The sequence below is a fragment of the Mustela lutreola genome, chromosome 13 (genome assembly GCF_030435805.1).
Source record: "Mustela lutreola isolate mMusLut2 chromosome 13, mMusLut2.pri, whole genome shotgun sequence".
NCBI classification, from domain to species: domain Eukaryota; kingdom Metazoa; phylum Chordata; class Mammalia; order Carnivora; family Mustelidae; genus Mustela; species Mustela lutreola.
In genome coordinates this window covers 66861820-66881498 of record NC_081302.1, presented here as the reverse complement: position 1 = coordinate 66881498, position 19679 = coordinate 66861820, and the positions used below count along the sequence as shown (strand labels likewise).

Genomic DNA, 19679 nt, shown 5'->3' with positions numbered 1-19679 from the left:
TGATGATCGGCACCTACTTCTGATCAGACTACATAACAAACTATTGGAATCCTGCTCATGAATTGTTCTTTCCATCTATATACAGTCCAAATTCCTCTAACACAGAGATCTTGCCTTTCTCACCAACTTGATAACTCCGGTGTCTGTTGAAATTAGTCAGACGTCGGTATTGTAAAGTTTTAAAGGGGAAAACTGGAAATACAAGATTTAAGAGTGTTGCACTGCTGGGAAGACAGAAGAATACGAACACTAAAGCGGGGTGAAGATTCCAGTTTCTTGATCTCAACAGTCCAGTTTTTTCCAAGAACAGGTTGCCTTAGCAACATCGTGGAACGCTGCTCTAGCCCCGTCTATCTCCCGCCCCTCGCCACGCCTACTCTGTGCTCTTACTTCCGCCCCAACCTGCCAGCTGGGACCTAGAGTCCTGCCGTTTCTACCCACATTTATATTGCCTGACTGAAAATACGACAGAATATAACCGCAGTTAGAAATACTTTCTTTCATCCTATCCATGCTTTAGTCTCAGGGCTTAAAATGTAAAATCAGTTGCTCTTTGTGGGTTGGAGGCGCCTATTGGCACGAACGAGAGGAACCTATTTTCAGGCACTGCCTTAGACGACAGCAACTTTGGAGGCCCCCAGATTGCTGAGGGAGACGTGGACCTGAGCGGGGCGGTACGTTCCCGGGCAGAGCAGAGGAAGTGGGAGTCCACGCGGAATTGGTTGGGGTCTCCTCCCGGAGCGGCCTCACCATGTAAGTGTTTGCTGACCCTGATCCCAAACCCTGGTCCCGCTGCACGACTTTAACTCTCTCCCGCTCTCCTCCTCAGGTCGAAGGTTTCTTTTAAGATCACGCTGACGTCGGACCCGCGGCTGCCTTACAAAGTGTGAGTAGCCTGGCGGCCTTGGCGGACTGGGGGCGGGGGGTGGGGGCCAGGCTGGCCTTCAGATCCTCTTACGCCCAAGCAGGCTGTATCCCGTCCCTTTCGTCCCTCCTTCGCTCTTCCTGAAACCTCCCCCATCCCGCCCGAGCCTGAAAGGAGACATCCAGCGCCTGCCCCGCTGAGTGTCCACTTCCGTCGGTGCAAAGGAGCAGGGGCGTGTGACCGGAACGTTGCTGCTGATAGGTGACCCGTCCTCGGGACTCCATGGGTGGGTTTTGGAGCTGGAGGACGTGTAGACGGCTCTGATGAATTGCTGTGTTCCTTAAAGGAGTCCTGATTGCAAAGGCCTTTTGCCGCTTTGACCAGCTGTTACAGGAAGTAGGGAAGACAACCCAGTTGAGAGTCTAATAGTTACTTGAACGTTTATCACTGTCCGGCTTCTGATCCCTGTGTGGGGGACTCAACAGTCGGGCGTCACAAAGTAATGAGCCTCAAATCATACACTTCGTATGTTGGGATTTAATAAAGTGTGATTAGCAGATACGGGAAATGCAGACATAGGCCAGTTACTCCACGGGAGCCCCTTTTTTCTCCTTTAGCAGTTGAATGATGGTTTAGCACAGGCTTAACTACGTAGTCATCCGGAATTTTCTTAGATAAACATGATTGAGGTTATTGCATCTGGAAGTCGCATAAAATGCAGCAAAAGACAAGACGTGAGTAGGATTTTAGGCATAATTAATACAACTAATACTGAGACCTCCTTAACCATACTGTTAACAGTTGTCATCGGCCTCAGTGACTTAACTCTGTGACCCCTGCAACGCCTACCCTGAAGCTTTTTTTTTTCCCCCCACATGAATATTTTTCACCTTATCTCACATATTCACAGTTACAGGCTAAAACCTTAAGGTCTTCTTCAGTAACTGCTCCAGCTAAGGTGTCATTTTTAAGTAGGCTCTTGTGAATGACTACATTGTCTTCTTGTATCTAATGTGCTCTAATATTTCTTCCGTAAAAAAATGTTTCTTTTAATTCATTGATCAGACTGCTTTTTACATCTGCCACTACCCTCTTCCCCCGCTTTACCCAATTCTTTTTCTAACTCTCACAGAGTCCATGGTCCACTCTGTCTAGTGGTCCACTGACCTCATCTCTGGTGTCCTCCTCTCCTCAGTGTGTTTTGCTTGGTGAAACACCAACTCTGAACACGCAGCTGCTGTGATCTCTGTACATAGCTGAATGTCTTTAGAGAAAATTACACAGTTAGGCTGATGGATTTTGTGTAAAATTCATAACTATGCTCAGTAGTACCTAACGCTCTGCTATAGTTCCCAAGTTTGCTTATTTTTCTTTTCATTCTCTAAGAGGATTAAAAAAAAAAAAAGTCTTCATACTTCCTACTTTTCCCTTTCTCTGAAACTATGAGAGGAAAATTTGTCTTTCCATCGTCACATATGTGAAGCTACTGCTATGTCTATAAACCTATAATTTCTGTCCACCATCCCGTTAGAAAGGATAACCTGACTTTATTCCTATGAAAAGCCAGTTGTACCACTTGGGCTCTAAGTATCGTCTATTTTAGTCTTCTCAAGATTAAAGTAGATGGAGTCCAGAGATCCCTGTCTCCTCATCATCTTTGATTTCTCCCTTTATACTGGGTTATTCTCATCACCATATAAATATCTAAGAAAAAAGTAAGATGGAGGGAGAAAGGACAGAGCAGGGCAGCAGTAGTATCTGTAAGAGTGCCTGGAACCTTGTACCAGTTCAGTTAATATTGGTGACTGAATAAATATGATAGGCACCTACTGTTTGTTGTTTATGTAGTATGTGTGTATGTATAATCTGTGTATGGGTTTGTGTGTATATAAAATAGGTGTAATGTGTGCATGTATGTAAGATTAATATGCTGTGTATCCTATTCACAGTAATTGGTAACTAGTACTTGAGTACTGTTAAATGCAATTTTTTAAAAATTGTGGGAGAATACACTTTGACTTTTTAGTATCACTTTTCACTTGCCAAGCCAGTGAATGTGTGCTTTGATTTAAAAAAAAAAAAAAGTCCCTTGAGTTTCTAACATTACTAATAGTTGAATTCTAAAAAAGATGTTAACAGTTCCAGATTTATTCTGGGGGATGTCAGAGTTTTTATTGTTTGTTTTGTCTTTTGTTTTTTGATAAATTCACTCTTGGTAGTACCATTAGGTTATAGAAATGTTAAATCAAATGAATATATGGGATGAATTAAATATACCTTTGACTCACGCTTCTTCTACTGGAAGTCATTATAATGTGTTGTGGTAGCTAGTGATTTTTATATTCAGTAATCTATAACTAATGGAAGAAATGGGACACATCCCTAAGGTATTACAGGATAATTTATTAAAATGTTAAAGCACAATACGGTGGTGACAAGCATTCAAAGAGAAATGTTAGATTACCAGTCATTTCTCTGCTTTAAAGATAATCTGTTTTACAGTCTTGAATCATTTTTATTTATTTCACATTAGGAATTTTTTTTTTATATTTTTTTAACCTCTTTATGTGTTTTTAAGTGTTATCTTGGGGTATAATGTCAATTCTGTTTTCAGTTTTTAAATTGGAAAATTCATACAGATTGACCTTTTATCAGTAATCTTTCGTATACTTGACACTGTACAAGTTAATAACAAAATCACACATTACATCTCCAAAATGTTATTTCAGATTGTTTTAAGCCCTTTTTTCTAATGATGATATAAAGGTAGAAAGTCACTTCACATTTTATCATAGTAAACATACTCATTTTCATAATTTAATCTACTATTTCAGACTTGATTATTAAAATCTAGAAACACTAGAAGGTTCCTGAAGAGGTTAAGCTAGACTCTACAATGAAAATGGTGACTTTGATGCATCAGGTGAAGAGGTATTTGGACTGGAGATGGTAAAGTGGACTGACAGCTAAGGAGAGATTTGACTTTTTGAAATCCATTTCTGGAAACAAGCAGCAGCCTATATACTAGACCTCTCTGTATCAAAATATATTAAGTCTCACCTATATAGTTTAATTTTTAGGTGGAACTGTAGACATCATCTCAATTATGAAATTAATTGCTCTTTTTTTTTTTTTTGTCATTTTAAAGTTAATGAACAGAGTGTGCAGTCAAAGTAGACAATCTTCAGCCTCAAATAGCCAGCTCTACTACATTAGCCAAAATAAGGAACGAGGGGCTTTAAGAATAATCAGTTTTTTTAAAAATTCTTTCTCATTCTTCTTGCAGACTTAGTGTTCCTGAAAGTACACCTTTCACAGCAGTCTTAAAGTTTGCAGCAGAAGAAGTAAGTATAGAAATTAGAACAACCTGTGTGGAATGTAGTTTAGCAGTATCTTATTCAAAAGTCTGGGGGCACCTGGATGGCATAATCGGTTAAGTGTCTGACTCAGTTTCAGCTCAGTTTGGTCTTAGGGTCTTGTGATTGTGCCCCCGGTATGCTTGAGTTTCTCTTTTCTTCTCCCACCTGCTCTTTCTCTCAAATACATCTTTAAAAAAGAAAAAAAAAAAAGGTCTAAATTTTGCATGTACTTTGACCCACCACATCCATGTGAATTCATTACTAGGTTCATGCTATCAAAGAGTTAAGCCCTACTTACCAACGTAAGTAAAAGTTAAGATTTATAGAAGTAGGATGAATGAGTTAAACAAATCTCTATTTAATGCAACAATTAAAAATTATAAGGAAAAGTTACATGGGAAGGTTTGAGGATATGGGAATTTTTTTAACCAGCAACATCATTTTACAGTGTAATCTAAACCTGTTTTTACTCATTTTGATTAAAGAATTAGAAATTTTTTAATGTCTTTATCATATTTTTCAAGTTTTCTGTTTGAGCCTGTCAACTGCATAGTCTTTTAAAACATTCTTAGGTTTTTGGTTCTAAAAAAAAGATTTTTTTTTTTTTTTTCATCCAGAGTTACCAGATGCATCCATAAAACAACTCTTTGGGCATAACACTACAAGAGTAGCTTGGTCTGGTGGAAATAGCACAAAAATGTGATTTGAGAGACTTAACTGCGTCATTAATTATCTGTATGACATGGACAAGCCTCTTAATTTCTCTTTTCTTCAAATTTCATATCCTGTAAAATTGGAGTAATTAATATCCATCTTTCCTGTCTGATTAAATGATTTTGAGGAAAAATATAATTGCCTTTATGGTATTTTGTGAAGTTGAAAGTGCTGTACAAATCTAGAGTAACTCAAATCCAAATGCCAAATGTTTTGATTCAGAATCTTCAAAAAAGTTTATAGTCACAGTATAATAATTTTAGTACCTAAATAAACTAGCTTAATCCATAATCCTATCCTGAATTTAAGCTATTAATGGAAAATCAGTCAACCCATCAGTATTTACAGAGAGATATTGTCCAGGACCACTAACATCATTTATCATTCCTTCAGAATTAAACTGAAAAGTAGTAGTACTTGTTTTATAGTCAGTGTTTATCTTTTTCACCCATGTAGAATAACTAAAAAGAAAAAAAAAGAATAACTAAAAAGAGCTAGGAAACAGCATTAGCATTACTTTCTGCTGCACAGATCACCTGTAGGAAACTTTCCTGGCCCTGGGGAATAGGAGAGATCCCACAAATTACAATTTAAAAAGTAGGTCAATTTGAGTTATCATTAATTTTTTATTATTATATTTTGTAGTTATATATGTTTTTTGTAAGGCAAAGGCATTGTGATCTTGGTCTTCTAGTAAAAGTATAAAAAATAACAGACCTGCAATAGAAAATAAATTTACAAATTTCACATTACTGTGTATATTTATTGAGGTTTTAGTATAGCTTATAACTTACAATTTGTGGGTACTATACATTTAGAAAGGTTATGACTTTGAGGCAGCAATGAGAGGGCCTTTCATAAGATGAGACATAGGCTCTTACAGTGAAGACAAGTGTTGACAAACTGAACCTGTGGATTTAAATTCCTAATAAAATATTTTTTAAAAAGTAAGAAAATTCCCCAATAGGACTAAGAATTAGTTTAAGTAAGTGTAAGTAGTGAGTTGTCAAAAACCCGAGAATAGCCTTTTAACATTCTAAATTAAAAGATTAGGGGGGTCTGAGAAAGGAAAGAAATGAACATTTAGGAGCATGAAATACTTTGCATCCAGAAGAAAACTTGTCGGTAGTGTAGCATGAACATAATAGTTGCTGAATTTTACATCACTAGTGATGCTTCCCCAGATGTCTCCTTAACTGTTGCTTCTACATTCTGGAAAAGGGAAAAATTATGTCAGCAGTTGCTTATTTTTAATGTTTATACATACGCTGCCACTATGTATGGCTGTGACTACAAATGCATAGCTTATCCTAAAATGGACATAATCAAAAAATAAGATACCCAGTAGGGTACCTAGAAACTTTGTAATGCTCAAGTTTTAGAAATCTGAGGTGTCCTATAATTAATTTGGGTATTTGTTCGAAGTTTTATTAAGTATTACAATCTCTATAAATAATTCTTGAAGTATTTTAATGTTAAAGCATATTTTGAAGTTACTTTAGGTTAGGTTTATTTACGTTTTTTTAATTCCTTAAAAGGACATTTACAAATAAAAATGTACCATCTGGACAGTAAAATTATGTGTTTATTAGGTACATAATCCAGTAACATGTTATGTTCTTGTGCATAAATTTTTATTTTAAAACCTAATTTTTTAATTTATAAATTAAAATAAACTTTTTAAAAAAGTTTAAAGTTTATTAAAATAAACTTCAGTTGTTTTTCCTAACTATGTATATGTGACCATTATAAATACCTGGAGCAGCATTTCCCTGAGTACTTTTCCAAGACCACTGGAACCACTGAAACAACAAAAACCATGAAAAACTAGAATCTGTGGCCGAAAGAGTATGGGAAATACTTCATTCACCAAATCCTTCTTGACATTAAATAAACTGTATTAGCTGCAACAAATTTATTTGATCATAAAACTCAACTGTAGTATCTATAAAACTAGTCTCTAGTGTAGAAGTACTTAATAAAGATTTGTTAGGTAAATGAATGAACTTACGAGTTAGAAGAATGAATGAACTTATGAGTACATGAACACATTTTGACAACTGCTGGTCTCTAAGGAATTAAGAGACTTCTCCCTTTAGCTACCAATAAGTTCTGTACCACATTTTATTGATTCAGAAAACGCATCTTTTTTCACCTCTGGAAGTAGATTAATGAAGTCTTACTCTCACTATTAGCCATTTAGCAGTCACATAATTGTCTAGTGGACATCATCTGCACCTACTTGACCTTAGTTGTTATTTCCTGGTGGCACAATTAGACTATTGCAATCCTGTGAAATCTAAGTCAGCAATACATTCATAGGAGAATTTGAGGAAGGAATGTGAGCTTTGGTTCATCTTCCATTAAACACAAGAGAGCATTTGTTTGACCTTAGTGTTTCTATAGAGAAATTTTAGGAATGTTCTAAGCCATTGTTTTATTTTCAGTTACATAAGAGAGTTATATATGATAAAACTAACATGCCCAAGTCTGAAAGAATATATTTATTGATAGTGTTTTAACTTTTTTGTAATGTTTTATGTCCTAGATGCAGGGAAATGCAGTATTTAGAAAAAGATACTGTTCGTTAAGTATAAGCCAGTTGTGGTATTTTCTTTGTTGACATTGTCCTAAAAGATAACTCACATTTAGGATTATAGAGTTGATTTTATGTATCCCATCCTTGCTAACCATCTTTTATAGTTTATGTATATAAATATATATTTTTACATAAATGTTTATAAAGATAAAAAATAATTTTTTTCCTTTTTCTTCTTTTTAGTTTAAAGTTCCTGCAGCAACAAGTGCAATTATTACCAATGGTAAGAATTCATTTTAAAACTATTACTTCAGAGCTAGAGAAATTATTTAAAAAGCAAATTAATTAAAATTGACTTAAATACAAAAACGCCAAAATTTATATCAACACTTTGGCCTTTTTGTAAACACTAAGTCAAGGTTATTGTCCATAATGAGCTCTCTTCAATTCTTTATGCTTCTGGTATAGTATAGCACTTCACAGTATCTGTGTCCTTACCAATTCATGCCAAATTATTAGTAAAAATTACCTTTCCCTTTATTTAACAAGGTGCATTGTTTTTTAATAAGTTGTAGGTACTTTTTGAATATAGGAAGTTAAATGGCAGAGTACCTTTGCTATAGCATTTTATTGCTTTTCTGCAGTAAACTATTTCTTATAAGCTTGAAATAATGAGGATTTTATTCAATTAGATCTACAGTTTAAATTCTGAATATCTTAGAATACAAGTAATAATTGTGATGGTTTATATATGACAGAATTTCTCATTCTGAAACATTCTGTATGCTGTCAAATTGAGGTGTTTCTATACCTGAAAAGAAAGCCAGTCTACTTTCTGGAAAGTTTTAGGTTTACAAATGAGCTGTTAAGAAAATGCTTTGTAAACTTTCATCAGATGTCACTGCAACTTGAATTAAATGACTTTGTGGGCTCTCCTGGCCTTAAGATTTTATGCCTCGGGAGCAATATGTAAATGATTAAGGACATACCTGAGGTACTTTTGACTGTATTTTTCACTGGATGTTGTGTGATAGAATATACTGTCTTCTGTGGAATTTATCAGGATCATGGCATCGACAGCTGTTCTTGTCCAATCTAGCAGTGTGTGTAAGTGGGTAATAGTAATGGATTTCAATAGGTAACTTAGCTGAAAGATTTGTCATTCCTGTTTTTAGATTTAAATTGTTTGGCTTGTGCCTATATATCCCCTAGCAGCAAATCTCTTATTACTGTTAAACCATTTTAGCTTTAGAAATAAACAACTTAGATAATTTTATGACTTAATTTCTAGATGGAATAGGAATAAATCCTGCCCAGACTGCTGGTGAGTATTTGTCTGAAACTCAGAAGGTGTGGGTGGGACTGTGCATGTCATTTGATACTGAACATGTGGATCATTCTGATTCAACTAGATGGGATTTTTACATGAGAAGTGCTTAAAAGTTTGCATTATTGTCCATAGTATGCATTCAGTATGTGCTAGCTGTTAACCGTTCTTTTTAAAAAGTACAGTCAGTTAATATTTCAGGAGGCTTAGCCCTGAGAGCTTTCAGAGCTTCAAACTTAGTATTACACAGTGCTTGCTGTATGTTGATGTTCTGATAAGCAGGCAAAATAAAAGTAATCTTAAACTTCTTGATAGGTAATTTTGTATTTTTTAGATGCACCTTTTTTTGGCTTATAATCTAATTACAGTGTTTTTATAATTAAGCATACTTTAATGTGATCTCAATTTGAGCAGTAGTTACGTTTAAATCATTCTAAAGTACTTCCATATTATAACAAAATTATATTGTCCTCATAAGGCCTTGGAATTGAAATTTAGCCATCTAGAAAATAAAGAGTGATTTAAAATTGTAGTTTTTTTTTTTTACTTAAATCAGTAGTTTTAAGTATATAATCCTTTTTATTAAAAAGATTATTGAAAATCATGAAGCATTTTATTGTAGAGATATCTTTAAAATTGGGTTTAAAGGTTTTATTTCTTCTTACTGTAGAAATGTTCAGTAGTTTATATTAATTCGAGTTACTGCTTATTGTAACATGCTGCCTGTTGTATTACCCTTAAAAGTTGAATTGTGCATATCATGGGCCATGAAGAAAATCTCAGCAAGCAATTGAGCAAAGAGAGTTCAGATCAGGTTGCTAAACTTTGTCATTTGTGGTAATTTAGATTTACTATTCTTTCTGTCCTTAGATATTTTATTGTATATTGAATTAGCAAGTATTGATGATTAAATTACATTGCTGTTTGCTGAGTGTATGTGTTAGCATTTTTGTGGCTAGTGATATTTAACATTTTCAGAAATTTGGTTGGGTTATGAAGATGTGAGAGGAATGGGAACAAGCCTAAAAGCATGGAGTTAGTCTGAAGCTATTTGAGCTTCTGTACCTATTTAGTTTATACTTTTTTGTATATATTATGATTATTGTTGGAATGTTAATATAACTTGTCATTTTTTAAATATATAACTTTGTATTTTGTTTGTTTGTGTAGGAAATGTTTTCCTAAAGCATGGTTCAGAACTGCGGATTATTCCTAGAGATCGTGTTGGAAGTTGTTAATATCTGCTACTTGGAACATAGGATGACCTTTCCAAATAAATATTGGTATTGTTGTAAAACTGAAGTCAGGCATTTAAAACATGATGAAAACACCAGTAGCTGATGAAATAAGGGTGACTCTGTCCCTTCTTGTTATTCACACGCGTCCTGTGAAGAGGGACTGCTATGTGTAGAGGGTACCATCTCCACAGAAGACCATAGTCTGTCATCGCTACCTCACCACACATACAGATAGTTAATTCGGGCTAAGTGGATTATCCAGCTGTGTTTTGTAAGTGGTGGATACTTCTGATAACTCTTTCTGAGAACATTTGGAAAATTAAAGTTTACTGAATCTTCCTATTTGCGTTAAAAATTTAAATGGACTGCGGGTCATACATGGCAGTTTGCTTGATGGCGTCTGACTTGTGCACTTAAAAATAGTTGATTCTTAATTGTATGTTCATGATAAAGGATATAGACATAACAATACGTAACTATCTTTTTGTCATTTAGGTTTTTTTAAGTTTCAAACTATATCAGAGACCCCAAAATTGAATTTTTTGATCTAGCCCTTATGTGTAAAATTGATGTCCCACACCAAAGAGTTTTAACTATGATCTTGCAGAATCCAGTACTTGGTAAGAATTCAGAATAAAGTAGAACCGTTCTTTGCTGAGTTGTGTATTCTTTATCAGTCTCTGAATACAACCTTTAAAACAACCTCAAGAAACCCTTGTGTTATTGAGGCTAGTATTTCTAAATAACATTCAGGAAAAGGGTATTGGAAAGATCTGGAATTCATAACAGAGCTCTAGGAAATGCTGATTGAAAGTGCTGATTATTATACTGATTAAAGACCCAGCATTTAAGGAGGTGTTAAGTTTAGCCACTGAAGTGATTAAGAAGTGAGGAAGTAGGGAAACCCCAATGACCAGTTTTCTGGTAAGGAGGAAAGAAACAGAAGACACAATGAAGGGGAACAGAAAGCTGTAGGAGAGCATCACAGAACAAGCCAACTGGATCGGCAGAAGTGCAGTGTGTGTTGTGGAGAACTGAAGGGGAAAAGAAAATATATGACATTTCAGAAGGAGCAGAAGGCAATTAGAGAAAGCAAAGTGTAGGCTTTGTCAACACACAGACTTCAGAATTCCCCTTATGATAATCTAAAGAATGATATGCATAAGGGAAGAGTTTATTTACCCTTACAGAGGAAATCAATATCTATGCAGATCTTGAAAAGATGAAAGGAAGGCTCATAGTGATTCAGATCCAGTGGTTGGCCTGCTGTATCCTGGATGGTGAGCTCCCTGGAGGCAGGCTTTGTGTCTGTCGTGCTCTTTCTAGACCTGGAAGTGTAATGGGCTTTCAATAAGTACATGCTGACTTATTCATGAATAAAGTATCTCTTAAGACCAATTTTTATCTAAGTGTGTTTCAATTATATTCCCTGTCATAGGCCCTACTAGGTTCATTGGGAAAAAAAATGTGTAAGGAGATGTAACCGGGTCAGCATCTCAAGGGTGACATTGGTAGTTAAGTTTAGGAAATCAACCAGTTGTTGTCATATATATTTGACAAGTGAACATAAGATTCTAAATCATGAAGGTAGAAAAGTATGCTTCTAAAATTTGGGGAAGTTTTTATTTTTCTAAACAAAACTGATGCTCAAAGACCCCAGGTTTTTTACATCATTAAGCCTCAGTTAACCAGAAATTTATGAATACCCATTCTGTTAATTTTTAAATTTAGACTTCCTTCATCCTATTTCCACAACGAAATCTGCCTGCTGTGTTATGTAAATTTGGTGTCCTGTGCCATAAAGTGATTTGTTTAATATTTTTCTTCTTTGGTTTTGAAAGTTTTGTTGTAGTAAATTAAACACATTTAAATTAAACGCATTTTCCTAAAGAACTGGACATTTTGTTATTAAATAAATGTGATCTGTAAGTTCTTTGTGCAGAATATTTTGAAGTAATCATATTTTGTTTAAATACATTATTGGTACATAATATCATATGAAAATACATTTGTCATACTGTAAACTGTATTGTCTACTCTTATTTCATTATTAAATCTGATCAGCATACCTTTTGAGCTGGTGTATCACAAATGTTGCCAAAAAAGGTGGGGGGGGTGCAAAGATGATGAATCCCATAGGTCATAGAAATGAATATATACTTCCAAATGCCAGTCCTTCAGGAATAAAAAAGAGAGATCATAGTAATTGGGTAGGCCAGTAGGTTCCAAACCTTCTAGAGATCCTTAAAAATAAGGATCTCTAGAAACCACCCATAAAGTTTTGAATCCTTAAATCTGGTATGTCACAGAACAATCTCTGTTTATAAAAAGCATTCCTGGTGATTCCTCTTGTGCAGCTCTGTTTGAAAATGATAAGGCCAACCTTTTCACTTTGTAGATGAACAAAAATAAGTCCAAGGTGTCAGGTGTCAAACTGACTATGATATGTTCTAGAACCTTGGAAGTGTACATCCCACTTCTTGGTTCTCTAGTAGCTGACTAAGTGCAGAGGTACTAGCTAACAGTCTCTCTCACTGGTAGTAAAACCTCATTTTAAAGTGTTGCAAGTACAGTCGTTTTCGTGGATATTTTATTTCTTAAAACTAGTTATTTGAAAGAAAAGTTAATGGCAAGAAAATTCAGTCCCCCTTTAAGGACCCTTTTCCCCACATTAAGATATTAAAAATATCTACTGTCTTTTACCCAAGGCATTGAAATATTTTTGAACCTGGAAGTATTAAAATAACTTTAATGGAGCAATTCTAAATTGATTGTTAAGTGTTCCCAAGGCCCTTTACAAAGTGGTAGATTTTTTACACAGGTAAATGTGTGCATGTGTGTGTGTGTCTATATACATATGTATATTTACATACTATACAGTTTGTGGTTACATATGTATGTACACATGTATGTGTTTTACATATGTAATTTACCCAAATGTATTGAACTCATCTACTATGTGTCAAATACTTAGATATGCTCCCTCATTCTTCCCAACAATTCCAAATTATTAACCCCATTTTACAGAAGAAGAAAGGTTTAAGTAGGTTGAGATTTGAATTTGATCCCTTTTGTGACTTTGGAACTCTTTCCATCAGACAAGGAGAATTTTTTTAGTATCTTTTTTTTTTTCCTCCACAGTATACCATATCTGTATCTGTATTGAATTATAAAATTAAAAATATAAAAGAAAATGTCTAGGACTTCAATTCTTATATCAGAGGACCTAATATGTGTGTAATAATCATGAATGGCATTACTTTTCAATACATGGTATAAATTTGATGGTGTAAATATGTTAAAATTTAAGTAAGTAAAGTCATTAAAAGTCAGTCGAAGATCATTAGGATTCTGGTGCTACTAGGTTGGCACAGTGGGAACAGGACTGTGGCGCCATCACCTATAATTTTATGTATCATGCAGAGGCAGCTACAAGATTGGTAACCTGCTCTTCCAACAAGACTGTTGCCCATAAGCCCCCCCAATACAGAAGTTTTGTAACTACTCTCTAACAATACTAGAGATAGATAAATAATTATTTTAATCAGGCTATATAATTAAACCATCATTGGAAATAAACATTCTCAAAAGGTTTAGCCTAACTAATATATTAGCTACAACCTCCAAATCGCCTACACCAGGTATTTGGAACTCATTAGAATTTTTTTCCTTTCTTTCGCCCTAGCAAACCCATCACAAGATTTTATTGATTCCATTTACAAAATCTATCTCAAGATTACTATAGTTAAAGCCCTCATCCTCTCCTAAATGCTATTAGAAAAGCTTCTAATCGCTCTGTACCCTTCTTCACACTTGCTGTAATGCGGGTTTTGACATGGAAATACGATCGTGTAGTTCCACTAGTCCAAATCCTACTGAATCTCCAATCTCCATATGATGTCTGCATGGACTGCTCTATGTTCAGAGTCCTCTGTTACCATGACTGATTTGCACTGCAGCTACACTGAACTACAAATATTTAGTATCTCCATTGTACTGTGTTCTCACACCTCCATGCTCCTTTTCTCCAGAGGTCTTCCTGAAAAACCTAGGACTGATTTTTCAAGTTTAAAAGGTATGGAGCCTTTCCTCACTCCTCCCAAGCAGAGCTAGGTGTTTAACTCTCCAAGCAACCATTGTATTTCGGATGTTCCCTCATTGTAGCAATTGTTAAATACAGAGTTACCAAATTTGTCTCTGATTTAAAGTATAAATTTTATAAAAGTACAAGATTGTGACTGAAACAGGATCTCCAGATTACCTTGCCTGTAATAGATAATAAGTACTTTATGATCAAAAGACTACATAAATGATAAAAACTTTGAAAATTGCAACAATTTGTGATTCATGCCTTATAACTTATTTTGCTAAAATATTTGGTTAATGAATATATTCCTCACCATTTCTTGTAGCAGAGAATTTACTCTTGACTCAGAAATGAATTAATACCTCCTTTAAAAGTGAAAAGGATTCTCCCATTTTTTAACAAATATATATTAATTATTAACTGTATCATGGGAATTGGTAAATGCTGGAGATGAAATATAATCAAGACTTCCTTATCTTTGGTTCCCAAACATTTCAGAAGCAGCAAAATCTATTAAAGATATAATTGTGTGGAAATGAAGATGTTTATCAAGGCCTTTTTTAGTGTGCTGGGCACAGTGCTAGGCATTTCACTAGCAGGATCTCATCTAATCCTTAATCTCTGTACCAAATACTGGTGTTATTCTTTTTTTCTTTACTGTTAAGAAAGCCAAGATTTATGCTATTGTGTCCAAAGTTAGAATGAGATCGGCTCCTAGGGCTGCATTGTTATAGTCCACCCTGCAAATTATTACATGTTTGCTATCATTTTCCTAGAATTATATTGGAATATTTTTTCCAAAAAGAAAAAGGATACTTCATGGGTTGCTTTTGGACATTCCTTTGATCTCACGTGGCTTGAAAAATTTAGCATTCAATAATCTGTATGGACACAGACTCTTTTTCAGTGTATATGTATATATGTATATATAGATACACACACACAACAAAGAATTTTGAACATTCGAGAAGTAGGTTTGTGGCTCTATAATCTGCTTTGCTATACAGAGGGTGTTGTGGTAATTTTGTCTTTGGATGCAGAACAGCGGCCAAGGTTGGCAGACAAATTCAGAGAGCCAGTTTTTGGCATAAATCTCTGATTTTCTGGCAAAACTCGTTAGCAATGTAAAAACTGTTATTGAGAGCATATTGTGATGATACATCATGTCAATATTTGTTTGGCTGTGTAACACTGTGGATTTAATAAATTCTTAAATGTACAATTTACAACTGATGAGCTGTTTTAGAAATAAACTGTATGTGGTATGTGTTGTCAGTGCCACAAACATTTTGATGTCTCAAGGACTTGACTCTGATTTTCTAGATAAATGTATGGGTGGATTACGACTTGCTGAATTAGCCTTCAGAGTGCAAATTACGCAGGAATTAATAAGTAAATGAGTGAGTCACAGAGGTCTTAATCCTTTGTGACCTCTGACATAGATCCATTATTATCTGCTAGACTGTTTTACTCAGCATTCTCGGTTTAAGCATAGAGTTAGAAAATGCCTTAAAAAAATTGTTGAATTAGTAAATCATTTTTTCTTTACTTATTTTCTTGGTATGTGAGAGAAGTATACATGGCACTTTGAGCCTAAAACCTAAATTATAAAGAAAAAATTACTATTCTTCCTTTTAAAAAGTACATACGGACAACTAATAATATTTCTTGAGTTTCTAATATGTATTAGGCACTAGGTTTTATGTTTTACATTCTTATTTAATCCTTTTTGTAGTCTATGAGGTCAATAATATCTTTTCACCATACTTTGGATTACTAAGAAGCTGGATCTTTCAACAAGATTTGGTACTTTCCCCAAGGTTCTACAACTACTAACCAATAAGGTGTCAAGCCTCACGTGTGCAGGCTCAAGACATACACTCCTAGCCACCGCACTGCACAGCTTCTTGGGGGGAGGAGGTGCTGGGGCCTTAGCCTAGTTCAAACCCTGGAAAGCTGGTGCCTCCCTCTGTCCCCTTTCTGCCTCTCTTTCCAGCTTCTTCCTCATTCTCCTGTCCTCTCCAACCCAACCCCCTGCAATGTACCTTGAAGTCTGTGAGAAAGGAGGGTGACATGAATATAGTTGCCTCTATATTTCTTCATGTTGCTTCATAGCTATCTACTTGAAAATTTTTCATCTCTTTTTTCAGTCATTCATTTACCGAGGATGAGAACATGAATTAGACCAGCTCACTCCCCTTTGGAATTAAAATCCATCCTCCTGAGGCTTGGAGAGCAGGCTGTGTGGGCAGCAGTTTCTAGAACTTTAGCCGTCTTTTGTAGGTCTCATTGGATGTTTTCATCCATTGTGTAAAGCCTAACAAACCCCCATTACAGCTTTGGACTAAAAACTTTAGCCTCCACCAGATTATTTAAATGGCTTTTAGTAAAGAGTAGAGGATCCCTGAGGCCAAGATCAATAGACTTGAGGATAGGTAAGAAACTATGTGAAGTAAAAAAAAAAGGTAAGGCTAGGAAGCAAAGTAGTAACCAGAGAAGGACAAACATAGGCAAAATGTAGAATTCAGGAATGAAGATGGAATTAGAAATTCTAAACTGGAAGACTCGTCCACTATCAGAAATCTCATGGGTAATAGAAAGGTCAAGGCATGGTAGGTATTTTGGGGTGTGAAGTGACAAGAGCAGTGGGTAAATTCATGTAGGTGTGTCTCAAGGGTGTTTTGAAATTCGAAATTGAATTCGACACAACTGCTGTTCCAGCCAAGAAGCAGGAGGAAATCTGAAGTCAAGAACCTGATCTGTTTGGTCCCTGCTGGTGATAAGCAAAGAACCATGCTGGGCAGATGCTTAAATAAGTTACTATAATATAGTGTAGGATAGATACAGACGATGTACATAATTAGGCTTTTTAGAAACTTCACTGAAAGTAAGCTGTAAGAATAATGATATCCTCAAATTAGTAGTTTCAACTGAAATTGTTCTTTAATATCTAGAGCAACCAAATTAGTATCAGTAAAACGATATGATGTCTAAAGTAAGAAATACCAATTTTTAAAGTGTAAGCCTATATATTAGTTTGCCATTAAAAAAATACTAGAAACTGAGTGGCTTATACAATAGAAATTCACTATTTCACAAACAATTCTAGAGCCTCGAACTCTGAAATCAAGGTGTTTGCAGGGTTCTGATGGCTCTGAAGGATAGATCCATTCCAGGCCTAATGGCACTCTGCTCCATGTCTCTTTGCATCCTCTTCTCTCTGTCTTTATCTGTCTCTTTGTTCTAATTTTTGCTTTTTTAAGGGTACCAGCATACTGAATTAGGACTAACACAAATGACCTCATCTTAACTAATTATATCTTCAATGACCCAATTTCCAAACAAAATCCCCTTCTAGGGTACTAGAGGTTAGGATTCCAACAGATCTTTTTATTTTGTTTTGTTTGTTTGCAGGTAGTTGAAAAAGGACACAATTCAGCCTATGATAGCCCACCTCATGCTACTGGAAATGCTTCCCAGATAAGCCTATACGTGAAATTCATGAATTACAAAATGTGCCCTGGCCCCCAAGCAATCCTTGCATGAGTGAATACAATTCACAGATGCAATCAGAAATTTATGAATAAAGCTCCATAATTTAAATGTTTTTACAGATTGGATTTACTTGTTTGACAGAGAGAGACGGAATACAAGCAGAGGGAGTGGGAGAGGGAGAAGTAGGCTTCCCACTGAGCACGAAGCCTGACAAGGGTTTGATCTCAGCTCCTGAGCGGAATCGGGGATCATGGGATCATGACCTGAGCCGAAGGCAGATGCCCAACCGACTGAGCCACCCAGGCGCCCCAAAGCTCCATAATTTAAAAAGTCAATTGAATCCTTTGGAATAAGTGGAAGGGAAAGTGAAATGCATTGTTATCCCCAAATTTCACCTTAGTCTCTTCCAACAATCCACTTCCTATGCTAATACAGGACTACCGCAGCCAGTGATACTGAGTTTCTCTTTTCTTTAGGCCCTCGGCTAGATACACAGAGGCACAGCAATGCTCTAAAGGCCCACCCACAGTTGAAGGAACAGAAGTCCTGGCCCATAATTCAGACACCTTCATGATTATTTCCCCAGTAGTCATCAGCTTGAGTTTTTGACAATGGCTGAGAGTTTGTATCTGTAAGATCTTTTAGCTTGGATATTTAACTGAATACAACCGTACCATTCAAACAAATGAAAAGTTTTTCTTTTCGGTAGTCAGACTACTTTTCATGATGCAACAAACTGTATCCATCATTCAGCTACCCATTTGGTACCCAAAAAAAGTGTGGGTATCCAAAGTATCCCCTATAAAAAAGTGTAAGCAGGGAGAAGCTTTTAACCAGGACACTTCATATTAAATGGGAAATGGAAGCGGCAGAGCCAATTATAGGTACATTTCCGCTCCTTGAAGAGACTTCAAAACAGAAGGTTCTTTAAAGAAAAAAAAATCTGCCACTAAAGACTTTCTTTTCAGTAAAATTGAAAATATATATATATGATAGGCCATGTATGAAAAAGAACTTCCATCCTGCCTGCCAAAGTAATCATTTTCTTCCTCTTACCAAATTCCAGGCGCGGACTAATTGCCTCTCCGAGGTTCTTTGTTGGAGGCGTTCTAAATAAACCACTCTCGGCAGCTTTCTTCAGAGCAGCTCCCCCTAGGAAGCCGCCATTGAACCTCGAGACTATAATAATTTCAGATACTTGGAGCAAAATACAATCTTTCCTGATCTCTAAACTTGATAATTAGGTGTTACAGTGAAAAATAAAATGAAGTGGAAATTTACCCAGGTGCAAGTTATTCACCTGAAGTGATGGCAGAACGGGGTGGGGGGGTGGGGAGGCTTCAGAAAGCAAACACACTTTTGGTGCACATCACAGGTTCCTGACACTGGACCTCTTTCTTCTTCATGACGATCCACTCATGTATTTATTTTATGGATGCTGAGAGGAATGGAATGGCTTCTAAGCCAAATAAATGGTAGAAGTGGGAACCAAACATGCTCCTTTGACTCCAAAACGTACACTCCTTCCACTCACTTCCAGCAACTAAGGCACAGGAAGAGAATGTGCAGAGCATGCCAATTTAACTTCTTAACCCATCATCAAGGTCCCTCACCTTTTGGTCCCTGGTGTCTTTATCAGAATTCTATCTCTGCTACATCTCACCCTACAGCCTGATCCATAAATCCTTAATGCGCATTCTTATATCCATTCTTTCAGTCCTGCTTCTCTTGCCTGCAATGTCCCTATCTGTTCTTCTCTATCTGCAGGGTTCTTAACTAGGTGCAATGCCACACCTCGGAGATGTGCGGAAGCGTGTACAGCATTGAGGGCTCTTTCCCGATGGGAGCACTACAGGAAGCAAGCTCCCCAAAGCTTGAGCCACTGAGCAGTCTGCGGAGCCATGCTGTATAGATAGCTCCACACAGCACACACCTGCTCCGGACAACATCCCTAGAGCCCCACTGAGAGCACTGACCCTGAACCTGGCACATTCTAACAGCACCACTGACCGCATGCCATGTAGGATGTCCCACATGCTTGGACATCCTTGGGAA

At 36.2% G+C, this 19679-nt stretch overlaps 1 protein-coding gene across 1 annotated transcript; it reads left to right on the top strand.

The window, feature by feature from the left end:
• Nucleotides 1–630: 630 nt before the first annotated feature.
• Nucleotides 631–10700, top strand: UFM1 (ubiquitin fold modifier 1). The gene is made up of 6 exons (XM_059144242.1): nucleotides 631–753; nucleotides 830–886; nucleotides 4152–4209; nucleotides 7721–7760; nucleotides 8769–8801; nucleotides 9975–10700. Coding segments are annotated over exons 1-6 (258 nt in total). The 5' UTR covers nucleotides 631–751; the 3' UTR covers nucleotides 10043–10700.
• Nucleotides 10701–19679: the final 8979 nt, after the last annotated feature.

Coding starts and splice junctions, on each gene's coding strand:
- UFM1 (XM_059144242.1), top strand. Junction 887..4,151: donor CCGCGGCTGCCTTACAAAGT/GTGAGTAGCCTG, acceptor TTCTTCTTGCAG/ACTTAGTGTTCCTGAAAGTA. Junction 7,761..8,768: donor AAGTGCAATTATTACCAATG/GTAAGAATTCAT, acceptor CTTAATTTCTAG/ATGGAATAGGAATAAATCCT.